Below are 12,758 nucleotides of genomic sequence, written 5' to 3'. Positions count from 1 at the left end.
TTAAGTATAAGCAAATACTTATTTACAGGAAATATGATATATTTACTTAAATTCGCCTGATCCGCCTAGGCGCTAGGCCCCAACCCGCTGCCCAACTAGCGCTTAGCATTTTTTAGAACCTTGCATACGGATTGCATGTTAAATATACGTTTTAGCTTAAATGTCACGAGTAGAATATGCATAAGGAAAATCTAATCTTCGAAGTTTGCTTGTGTTAACTCATAAGCAATTGATAATACTACATAAAATTGTTATAGCGGCTACACCCTAGTACTTCTCATATTTGATTTCTTTTAATCCGATTGCTCTTTTTATTGTTATTGCCTTTGCTTTTAATACGTTAACTTTTTTGCACTTTTTATTTCAATTCAAAATTCCAACTTTCTTAAACTTGTATTAAATAACAAATAGTTATCTAAGAATTGTATTTAAGCATAAATTATTCATATCAATTCATGTGGAGATCGACCTTGCTTGAGCTATTTGTACTACAATAACCATGTTCTCTTGGAAGCAGTCTGTGATTTATCCCTGATTTTGCATATGATAAAAATCCTATTAATAATGAAGATGGTAATTATGGTGCTTAAAATTTCAATTTTCTTATTTCCCAGAAACAGAAAGAGCCGGGAATTCAATGACAACTCAAGAAAAGAATGGAAAAAAAAAAAAAAAAAAAAAACAAAACAACTCTTAGATAATTCTTTGAAGTGTTACTAATGATAATACAAGTAAAACCCCTTGGATTATTCTCTCATTTGCTAAACTAAATTCAGCTTCAAAAAGTCCCCACAATAAATGGAACATGACACTGAATCACTGACACCAAAGTGGAAACGAAGGACTTCGTTTCCACTTTCATTCGGAATAAATCAATAGGATGAATTTAACCTCAAAACTCGACGATAATATGCTGCTCTCAGAGATATGCTGTCCTCAAACATTTTAACTGTCTGTTGAACGTATAGATCCTGCCAGATGATATGTTTGCTGTAACTGTACTTCCACTATAATGTAATTTTTTAGTGGTGTTATGGTCCTTGGACCAAAGACCAACTTCGTGAAGGTCTCCTTCCTTCCAACATATGTTGACTGTCACCCCGCCACGAGCCTTCAGTCCCTTCACACAACCGTTTGCCCATTTATCCCGCGGAAGAGCGGGAAGCAAATATAGGTCCTTGACAGTGCTTTGGACAAGCATTTCTGCAACTGCTGCTGAAAAACTGGCACCAAAAGATAGAGAATTACCATCGCAGTCAAGCCACCGATCTTCGTCACTCATGGAAGTGTTAGGTCTATTGTCGCATATGAACAGTTGGAATTGAGACATATGAAGTAGATAACTTATCACGAAACTGATTCAACAAAAAATGAACTTATACAGCTTACCCAAAGTTGGCGTCAATCTGGAAAGGGGGATGTGCAGTGAATAAGTTACCGTATAGTCCTCCTTCAAAATCACTTTCGTGATCTGGATCCACCAAGTCAATCAAATGCTTGACCATACGATATGCATGCTCACTATTGTGAAGACGTGCCCACAACGCAGTCTTCCATGTAGTCGACCATCCTGGACCCTCCTCTCCTGTTTTAAAGTATACAAATATGACAGTATTTAGTTACTAACCATGTCAACTTTCATTTATTGTTCTACATTTGCTAGAACCATGCCGGGTTTCCTGAAGTAAACAAGAGTCTTATGTAGCTAGCCATCGTTGGATGAACTCTTGGGTAGGGTGATCTTCCAGGTAGGAGACATTAGTTCGTAACACCATTAAATTGGATCATGACAAAAGGCCTGAACAAAATTCATGTAGCCGTAGTATTTAAGTGTGTTCCCATCAATCAACTAAAACCAAACCTCAAGGTGTAATGTTGAATGTCAAAAGTCCTACTTTCAGTTTGATATTATCACCTTTCTTTACAATTTCATTTGTAACGCATCTGCATCATCGATACATCCAACGTTATCGTTATCCAGATTCATGTAATAATAAGTTGTTTGGCTTCCACGTGATACGCGAATTACGACTACAATTCATTTCATCCCAATTTGCATCTAAATTCAGTTATCAATTATAATGTACAAACCTCTTTTAAAGAGCGTATAATCGACCGCTTTACAGAGATCTGGAGTTTTCTCAACGCTTATTGTGTGTCCTGGATACAAGCCAAACAGGTGTGATACATGTCGATGGTGTACTTCTGGGTCCTCAAAATCTTGTGCCTGCAATATTACAGAGATAAATATTAGTTTACAGTTAATTTAGCGATTCTATACAAGAGCGTCATAAGACATTATAAGACCTGGAAACGGATTCCTGAAAAATGGAATGTGCAATCTCCAGCTTACCCATTCCATGAGAGAACCATCTCTAGCAATTTTTGTGGGTGGCAACCGAGACTGAGCCTCACGAACTTTTCCAACAAGAGCATCCTGTGTTTTTCCTAAAATCTGTTTTTTAAAGAATATCTGTTAGACATCAATAGTCCATATAGCTAAAGTAGGAATCCTTGCTAGCACAAAATTGGAGCAAAACCTCAGCAGCAGAAACTATTGCAGAGAAAACTTCTTTGATGATTGAAATGTCCATAGTTGACGAGTAGCTCACGCTTGCCTGCTTGCCATCAGGAGCAATAAACATGTGCTCTGGAGAAGTTGACGGGTTGGTTTCAAGATACCCTCCACGGCCTTCAATCAACCAATCCAGCAGAAATGATGTACATCCTTCCAACAAAGGATATGCCTTATTTTTAAGAAAATCCTAAAGATGTAGAAAAATTAGCGATCATTTACCTACTAGAAACCGTAGTCGAATAAGATAAGCAACATATATAAACAGTAAGTTGGAGTTAACAGCAATAGGGTACAAGGCACAGGAGCTCACCTTGTCCATCGTATAAGTAAAATGTTCCCATAGATGAGTACAAAGCCAGGCTCCTCCCATTGGCCATAAAGCCCACACAGCTTGACCTCGATCGGGTGATGTTTTCGCCCATATGTCAGACACTTGATGTACAACCCAACCACTGGCTTCGTAGTTCACCTGAAATGTGCTATGTGAATTAATAAGAAAAGTAATCCACAGAGCACCGAAAGTTACGGCTGTGAATGTAAACTAGAATGGGAGAGATCCCACCTTAGCCGTTTTACTCCCGTTGATAGATAAAGAAGATGTATAATCAAATAAGGGCTCCTGGCATTCTCTTAGGTTACAGGGAAGGGATGGCCAATAGTTCATTTGAAGATTTATGTTCAGATGCTGAGCGCCACTGCAAGTATAAAGTTTAGTAAAAACCACCTCAAATTATTGCCAAAACCTCTGACAAATACAAGGGGGCCAAATTAATTAGTCAATGTACTATGTTTATGCAATATGTTCGGAAGGGTGAGTTTAGTCGTGCCATGTATGACATGCTAACAGGATGATACCCTTGGAGCCTTGAAGAGAGGGAGAGAGAGAGGGAGAGAGAGAGAGAGAGAGATACATACTCCCATGGAGGCTCAATATCCTTGCTCCATATACCCTGCAGGTTTGCCACTTGAGTTCCAACCCGTGAACAAGAAATAAGAAGATACCGGCCATACTGGAATAAAAGTTCCACAAAGGAAGGATCTTCATCAGTTTTGAAGGATTTCACCCGGTCTGCAGTTGAAACTAAGGCATCATCACTTCCCTTAACATTCAAATTGGTCATACTTTTCTTTGCCTCCAAAGTTTTATCTCCTAAATTGCTCTTGGAGCTCTTAGAAAGCTGCAACGAGACACGATGGAAAAGATTCTGATAGTCATCCAAATGGTGAGCATAAAGATCCGAATACGACAAATTTCTTATTGAATTCAATGCAGTGAGAGACTCTGAAGTTGGATCCCTCTTAGAATCAGAGGGCTTAGTAAATGGTCCATCAAATGATGATGAGGCCGCCAGAAGCAAAACAGCCCAATCTGAATCTTCAACCCTTAATTTCTTGTCATCCAAAACATGTATTGCACCACTGCCATTGCTAATCTGCAAATCAAGAACTGCCGAAAACTGAATCCCTTTTGGACTGTCATTAGATTTTGGTGGTATCCTTTTCCCAGGACAACTTCCTTGTAGTATAATTCGGTTATTACCATTTACTTGTGAATTATGATGTAACTTGCTGTCTAGAGAAACTGTAAATGATAGGGACCCTGGTTTGCTAGCGGAGATCTTTGTCACAATCACTTGATTAGGATAAGACGAAAAGTGCTCCCTTGTATATTCTACACCGCCCGCCGAGTAATTTATCTTTGCCGTTGCAGTATCCAGATCTAGCTCTCTGCTGTAAGTTTCTTCATCATATTTGAGATGTGAGTCACCGAATTCTAGGTTGATGTCACCAAGTGGTTGATAAACCTTCATCAAGCAAGAAATTAATGTCAGACATAAGCACCCTCGCAGACACGCAACTCATCCAATATCCAGTGCCATCGGTAAGACAAAGCTTGGATTTGCATAACAATTAAAAATAAGCCGTTAGCTGCTTTAGCTAAAACTACATTTACCGTACAAGGCACTAATGACATTCAAAAACAGATGTCTATAAGATACATATTTTTACTCTATGTACCTTATTAAATTAAGATCCCATTATGAACAATTATCAGCAAAAATTAGTAGTTCGAATATACCGCATTTTACAGTATTACATCGAGCTTAAGTAGTCATCACAATTCATTGAAACGAGTAAAAAAACGAAACACTGAAGCTGATGAAGTTACTTACATCAGAAGGATCTCCCGCCAACTTGACCGCTGCTTCAGTAGCTTCGACATATTTACCATCGTCAACAAGTTTTCTAACCTCTGTTAGTACCTGTGGAGCCTTTGGGTTGGTATAGTTGCCAGGAATTCCAGTCCAGAGTGTGTCCTCTACAGAAATTTAAACTTCATGCAATGAGTTTCACTATAATCTTACTCTCTCCGTGTTAGAGAGAGGGAGACAGAATAAATGTTTCATGATTAGGAAAAAAAACATATTCTAAAACAATCCTAAGCATTAATTTTAATTCTGGTTGCCCTCTCATATTTCTCATCCACCAAAGATGAAGTTGTTTGAGAATTCATATGAGTAAAAAGGAAGTTTATATCGTTTGAGAATTCATATGCCGTTTGATGTCTAGGATTGGATCCGATAGCTCACGAGACTCATTGCAAGTTGCATTTAAAAATGGACGCAAAACTTTCAAATGCTGTCTAAGTTAAGGGGGTAGAAGATGGATTAGTCACGAAGGAAACTTATATATTCCAATCCCCATAAAAATTGTAGGGTTGGGAGGGAAAAGTTTTCTTCATCAACAATCCATCTTCTACCCTCTACTTAAACCAACATCTTGGATGTTTGACATCCATTTCAATCCAGAGAGTTATCCGATCCGAGCCAGTCCAATCCAATCCTAGACCCCAAACAGGCTGTGTCTTCTCACAAGCTAACTCTAATAATGCCAAATCATTCCAAGATTTCTAAGTTCCTGAAAAAACAATAAACTCAAAATACCAAGCATTTCAATTGAAGCAAACGAAACACAAAACACAAAAAACCCAACAAAACAGAAGCCACAATCAACACAATGCAATCAAAAGCTTTCAACTTATTACCATTGAGTTGGAGAGTTTCTGATGCCACACCACCCCAAACCATGGCTCCAAGTCTGCCATTCCCAATTGGTATAGCATCAGTCCAGTGCTTGGCAGGCCCAGAAAATGTGACCTTCAGAGGCCTAGAACTCTCCCCCTCCTCCTCCTCCACTAAAGATGGGGTCCACAGGTCCTTCTCTGCAGGGCTCCGTACCAGAACCCACTCACCATCATCCTCCATTGCAGAAGAAGAGGAAGAAGAAGAAGAAGAAGAAGAAGAGCTTGTGACTTTGTTGTGATTTTTCGTTTAGAACTGTCGGTTTCTGAAGTGTAGTGGGTGAAGTTAAAAGAGTGAGTGGGTCAGAAACTGTGCTGAAAACTTTTTGGTTTGTTGAGGCCTTTAATGTCAGGGCGCGTAGTAAGGTAACGACGGTCCCACGCATCACGGCATTGTTTGTTTGTTTTCTACTCTCCTGTTTGCGCTTTGGAAAGCTTCAGGAAAATGGAAAAGCAAAGACAAAAGCCTTGTAAAGCCTCTTTACTTTTCTACTACTAGCCTAGAGGTCTGCACATGAGATGAAATCTTCTATACGGTTTATGGTCTCAATAAGTAACTGATACGTATTTATTTTTTTAACTTGTTTTAATTTTGTCGTTATATATTAATATGTGTCAAACATCTATTAGGATCACAAAAATACCACATTTATTTTTGGTGCAGAAAATTCTCTCTCAACCATACACGGGTTACTGTGATATGTATTTGTGATTATTTGTTTAACATCACATATGTTAATTGGCATGGTCCTGGTATATATTACGGCGGTGGTTAATATCAATGATAGTTTGATTCTAATAGAAGTTTTAAGTAAAATTTTGCTTTTAATACAAATTCTAGGTTATTTTAAATTATAAAATAGCAGGTTCATGTTTACTAAACTCACACTAATCAGTTGTTCATCCTCTTTGTGGCTTTGTTTGGACGTTTTTGGATTAGTTCCAATCTTTTTACCACTTCTCAAAGTGATAGCTTTAGCAGTTTCAAAACCTCCCTTGGGATTGACAATGGTAGAACTAGGAAGGTTGCCTTGTTCTCTAAATTGTCCTATGAATTATGCTATCTGTCCAATTTGATTCTTCACATTGCCCATCTCTTTAGCTTGGTTTTATAAATCCTGAGTCAAAGAAGTTAGTGTTTGAAGAATTTTATCATAATCCATTAACGAACCTAAATTTGGTTGGGAAGGTTGTGGGGGCGGCTGTGGTGGTGCAAATGGCCTTTGATAGAGCCCTGGAGGTGGTTGTCTATATCTGCCTTGTTGTTGAGTTTGTTGAGGTTCCCTCCACTTCATATTTGGATGATCTGTCCAACTCGGATTGTAGGTGTTGGAGAATGGGTCACTCCTTGGTTGATTTTGGCCTTGATAACCTATGGCATTGGCACTTTCCCATCCCCTATTCTCTATTAATTGAGGACATTGATCAGTATGATGTCTTTGCATAGAGCACACGCCACATGCAACTACACTTTGCACTTTGGATCCTTCAACAACATGAGACATTAATTGGGCATGCATGTTCTCTTTCTCTAACTCCTACATATTGTTATGTGTTCAAGGCATGATTCGCTATTAAAATCTTCGCAGCAACTAGCGTTTTGTCAACTAAAGCACCTCCAACTAAAGCATCAAGCATTTGTCTTTTAAGTGGAAGTAGTCCTTCATAGAAATATTGAATTAAAAGCTCCTTCTTCATTTGATGTTGTGGACAAGATGCAACTAAAGTCTTGAAACGCTCATAATACGCTGGAAATGTTCTCCTTGGCCTTGTTGAATTCCACTAATTCTCTTCCTCAAAAGAATGACTCTTGAAGTTGGGAAGAATTTCTCCAAGAATGCTTTCTTCATGCTTTCCCAAGAGGTGACGGTTCCAAGTGCTAATTCAAAGAGCCAATCTTTAGCCTTTTCCAAAAGAGAGAATGGAAAGGCTTTCATCTTCAAAATATTCCCATCCACATTAATTGGTGTCATGCTCGAGCACACCACTTCAAATTCCTTAAGATGCTTGTTTGGATCTTCCATGGACAGCCCATGGTATTTAGGAATGTGATGTAGCAAGCTAGGCTTCAATTCAAACTCATCGGTTTTGCCTTGAACTGCCCTAAGGTATTGGATGCAAAGGGGAACAACATTGTCCAATCCCGAGGCTGAAAGTTCCTTGATTGTTCGATTGTAAACAGCCATGTCTTGCTCCTCTTCTGATTCTGTTTCAGTTTCAGCTTCAAATTTGGATTCGGAACTAGAACTAGGTGGATTGAATTATGGCTGCTTTATCTTCCTTCTCAAAGTTCGTTCAAAATCATCGTCAAATTCTAATATATTCTCACGAATAGGTTGAGAACTTCGAGTCATAAACTAGTACCTAAATCAAAAGAAAATAATGATTGGGGGGATTTTGGACGAATTCAATTAAAACAAAAGTAAAGGGCAGCAAGTAAATTAAATTGTGAATAAAATATGGATGAAAGGATAGCTAAAAGATTCTTCTCCACACATGAATCATATGCATACAAATCAATTTCTAGTTATTCTTTCTATACACCATGAATGACAATGCCCCAAATTAACCTTGAATAGGACTAATTAACTCTTAGATTCTCCTAATGTCAACCAAATTATTCTTCTCAAGTTCCCTAACTATGAAAAGCATGATAGAGATACATCTCAAAGATCATTAAGTTCTGTGAAAATCATAAACATTAACAAAACATTCGCAACTATGAAAAGCATGATACTCCTGCCAAGAATTTACTTAACTCAATCATGACTAGTGACCTTTACTACTTACAAATATCGGTTCATAACGATTAGGTGAAATTTCCTTATGTTCTAGCATCAAATCCCTGCATGCAAACTAAGTGTGCACCCTTAATAAACATATAAGAATAAGTTCTCTATAAAGTAGATAAGTAAATCGCTTTCTTGTCTTATGAAACAATAACTGGATGTAATCAATTTATATAAAACGTATGATCATGGCTTCGAATTCCCCTCTAGCTAAAAAGAAACTTAGTTACACATGTTCATCATAACTAAAAAGCAATCTAAAATAAACATTGAAACTTAAAACAAAGAGAAAAAGAACTCTGAAAACTCGAGTAAATTCAATGGATGAATGGCAAGCACGACACTCTCTAAATCGCTGCAGGAATTTCATATATATAGGGAACGGTTAAATCCAAGGGGGAAGGGGTTTTGGCGTTTTAAATTATTTTAGAACTCTAAGAATTAGATAGAAAGTGTTGGAATGTGATTAGGTGATGCGTGATTTATACGCACACAAATTAAACCCTCTTTTCGTCAAATTGTAGTATATGTATAAGTAGGGATCGTTCTGGACCGGGGATTAGGAGGGATTGTTAATCACTTGGATTTGACTCAAAAAAAACGTAAAAACACAAAATAAATGTATTTCTAACTAATCTAACACTTTAAAATAAATGGGGGATTGGTTTTGGACGAAATTAAACTAAAATAGAAACTTGGAAACAAAACAGATTGTACAAACGAAATTGATGGAATAGAATGAAGAAAAAAACTAGTTAGAGGGTTCCTTATCCACACATGAACATAAGCATATAATTTGACTCCCAGTTATGACTTCAACAAACGATGAATGACAATGCTCCAAGTTAATTAGGTCCGCTTAAATTAACCGTCAGATTTCCCTAGATTCATTGGATTGAATGGGATACGCATTACAACCAAATTATTCCTAATCAAAGTCTCTCACATGGAATACGCATGATAGAGACATTCAACAAAGATCATTAAGTTCAACGGAAATCATAAACATTGACTAGGCATTCATAACTATGGAATACGCATGTTAATCCAGCCTAGGGTTTACTAAACACAATCGTGACTAGCGATTTTTACTACTCATGAATATAAGTTCATAACGATTAGGTGAAATTCCCTTATATCCTAGCATCAAGTCTTAGGCATGCAAATTAAGTGTCGACCCTCAACCCACATACATAAACAAGTTCTTAATCAAAACAGAAAAGTAACCCACATCTAAAGTTCATGAATTCATAACTGGAGTAAATCAAATCATAACCAACATATGTCCATGGCTTCAAATTCGCCTCTAACTAAAAAGAAATTAGTTTCACATGTTTAACATAATTGAATAACAAGTTAAATTAAACATGAAAACAGAAACAAGAAAAGAAAGAACAAATGGATGGAAAGTTAGCTACGGGGTTCATCTCCACATATGTTATACTTGCATAATAAAACGATTTCCAATTGCATTTCAACAAATCATTAATTCTCAACGCCCCGGGTCAATTAGGTCCGCTTAAATTAACCGTCAAGTTTTCCTTAAGTTAATGAATTGGATGGGTTAGCGCAACGCAATTCACAACATTCTCCAAAAGTCCTTTACGTGAAAAGCACAATAAAGATACAATCAAAGATCATTAAGCATCATGAAAACTTTAAGTGTTGACGAGGCATTCGTTACTATGGAATACGCATGAAACTTATGCCAAGAATTTATTTAACGCGATTGTTTATAAGCAACCTCCACTACTTGTGAATATAAGTTCGTAACTATTAGGTGAAACTCACTTATATTCTAGCGTCATATTGATGCATGAAAATTAAGCGCGCATTCTTAATAAACATTCATAAATAAGTTATCAATCAAACGGTTAAACAAATTGAATCCACAACTTATGAAATTCCAACGAAAGTTAATCAATTCATATTGCAAGTAATAAACATAGTTTCGAATCACCCCCTAGCTAAAGGGGGTTTAGTTCCTCATATCTTTGAAATCAAAGAAACACCTAAACATTCCAACAACTCAAACTTGAATTGTATGAACGTTTAGGCACTCTTCTCTTCCATTCCTCATACGTACAAACAAAGAGAATTGAATTTAAACATTGAAATCAAAGAAACACCTAAACATTCCAACAACTCAAACTTGAATTGTATGAACGTTTAGGCACTCTTCTCTTCCTCGTTGTTGTAGCACAAGGTCTAAGGATAGTTTGATGGTGTGAATGGTTTGGGGAGTGGTGTTTGGATTAATAGGGAAATGGAAAAATGGTGTTTGGATTACAAGGGAACTCACGGCAAAGAGAAGGAATGGAAGTGTTTGTGGTGTGTTGTGAATGAAATGAGATGTGAATGAATGAATGAATGCAAGGGTATTTATAGGAGTAGTGGAGGGAACATATGGCTATGTCATTTGTAGGTGAAGTAGGTGGATGTTGTAGGTGAAGTAGGTGGATGTTGTAGGTGAAGTGGATGTTGTAGGTGAAGTAGGTGGATGTTGTAGGTGAAGTAGGTGGATGATATGTTAAGTGATAAGTGATAAGTGATATGATATGTGGTTATGATATGATAAGTGGTTAAGTGGTGATGATAAGTGATAAGTGATTAAGTGATATGATATGTGGTGATGATAAGTGATAAGTGCATGTGGGTTAACTAATGAAGGAAATGCATGTGCAATGACAATGTGTTAGAATGGATGTGTGTTATGCATGGCATGATTGGGATTAGGAAAGGTTTAAATGTCCTAAAACTAAAGAGAACAAGGTTCCAACACTTTGGCTCCAATTAGGTCTTCAATTTCGTCCAACACTTTGGCTTCAAGCATAAGCTATCCGTCCTTAGCCCAAAAGTGCTCCAAAAGTCTCCAAAATGCATCTTTTTGCTCCTTTAGCCCTTTGGACCTATAAACACACGAAAATAGCTTAAAGTACTAAAATAACTAAAGAAACATAACGTAAATGCACGAGAACAAGCCATTTAAGTCGCATGAATATGCTCCTATCAAATACCCCCACACTTAGCTTTTGCTAGTCCTCGAGCAAAACAAAACAACAAGAGAACACGAAACTAGACAAAACGAACAAAACACAACCTACACCTTCCAACAATCGTCTCACGGATTTCCAATGCACATGACAAGTTAAAAATCATTAGTCCCATAGATTTTAGTCATCTTCACACTTGAGTACATTCTTAATCATAGTCACCACATACTATTTCACAATTAAGCATTTAAAACCATGTTTTGAATGTAGTAACATGCCTTAGAGAATTTGCTCAATTCCTTACAAGATATGCACTCGATTTTCACTCAGAATTTCTAACTACACACCCTAATCTAGTCATATGTGAGAAGATTGATGTAACATGAAAACGAACACTCACATATATGTATCACAAAGAACGCAATTTCTGGAGTTAATAAGCATGTTTAGATATGATCTCATGAATGGAATGCTACTACTTAGACGCGAGAACCAGTGACACCATATGCTCATACCAAGTTCAAACTCCACAAATTGAAATACACAACACTCAAGATAGAAGTCAAGGGTTATAACGGGGCTTGGGGTATGTGGATAACAAAGAAGGGATATGGAAAACAAAGGTTCTTAAAGAAATAGTGAGCAAAGCATTTGAATCAACTTAGAAATCACTTTTGAATGAAAACTCAACTTTTGAACAAAAAGGGAGAATTTAGACAATTTACGCCCAGAATTGGTGTTTTGGAACCTTTCTTCAATCACTTATTCTTTCATTTTTTTTTTTTTTTTAAGCTCTTTTTTCTTTCTCTCTTTCTTTTCTCTTGAATCTCAAAACATCAACACTTAAACATTCTCTCCCCCACACTTATTTTCTTTCATAATGTAACTCAAAAGGAATTCAATTAAGTCATGCTCACTATCTTTTAAGAACAAGGGTGGGGATTGTCCTAAACTAGGCTAGGTGAGGAAAATGTGGGTAAACAAAGAATAAAGGCTAAACAAGGCTCAACGGGGTTAAAACTTACAACATATACGAAGTATGTGAAGTAAGGCTATTTGGCTATGGTGGTGGTCACTACACAACTTCTTCTTGAATATGTGTTATGCAAATCAATAACATGCTTTGAATGAAATGGGCATGAGTTCTAGCATTTAGTTCTATCATGATACAATTGCATTCTAAGTAGCAACCAAGCAAGGAATAATGAGATCATGCAACAACTTTAGAAAATAAAGAATCATAGAAAATAACTCTCCAAAGAAAGTAATGGCTCGAGTCTCACAAGGATGTAGCGTTTGTTTGAGTTTCTTCCTTC

The 12,758-nt window shown here is 37.1% G+C and overlaps 1 protein-coding gene across 1 annotated transcript; it reads right to left on the bottom strand.

Annotated features, from left to right (window-relative positions):
- Positions 1-676: 676 nt before the first annotated feature.
- LOC137729398 (alpha-L-fucosidase 2) lies at positions 677-5,977 on the bottom strand. Its single transcript, XM_068468342.2, has 10 exons — positions 5,625-5,977; positions 4,753-4,898; positions 3,494-4,383; positions 3,141-3,273; positions 2,889-3,047; positions 2,541-2,765; positions 2,354-2,455; positions 2,092-2,227; positions 1,390-1,585; positions 677-1,223 (listed from the first exon to the last, which is right to left on the bottom strand). Exons 1-10 carry the CDS (start codon positions 5,842-5,844, stop codon positions 920-922), a joined length of 2,511 nt encoding a protein of 836 aa, XP_068324443.2. The 5' UTR covers positions 5,845-5,977; the 3' UTR covers positions 677-919.
- Between the last annotated feature and the right edge of the window lie 6,781 nt (positions 5,978-12,758).

Source organism: Pyrus communis, chromosome 10, assembly GCF_041283825.1.
Source record: "Pyrus communis isolate YQ-2024b chromosome 10, ASM4128382v1, whole genome shotgun sequence".
Lineage (NCBI taxonomy): Eukaryota > Viridiplantae > Streptophyta > Magnoliopsida > Rosales > Rosaceae > Pyrus > Pyrus communis.
This window is presented reverse-complemented; position numbering and strand designations above follow the sequence as displayed.

Bases quoted from the DNA above. Each gene is read 5' to 3' on its own strand.
- LOC137729398 (XM_068468342.2), bottom strand. From the start codon at position 5,844: ATGGAGGATGATGGTGAGTGGGTTCTGGTACGGAGCCCTGCAGAGAAG. The intron at 3,048-3,140 runs GTGGGATCTCTC...AGCACATTTCAG, and splicing joins ACGGGAGTAAAACGGCTAAG to GTGAACTACGAAGCCAGTGG. The intron at 1,586-2,091 runs GTTTGTACATTA...ACTTTAAAACAG, and splicing joins TTATACGCTCTTTAAAAGAG to GAGAGGAGGGTCCAGGATGG.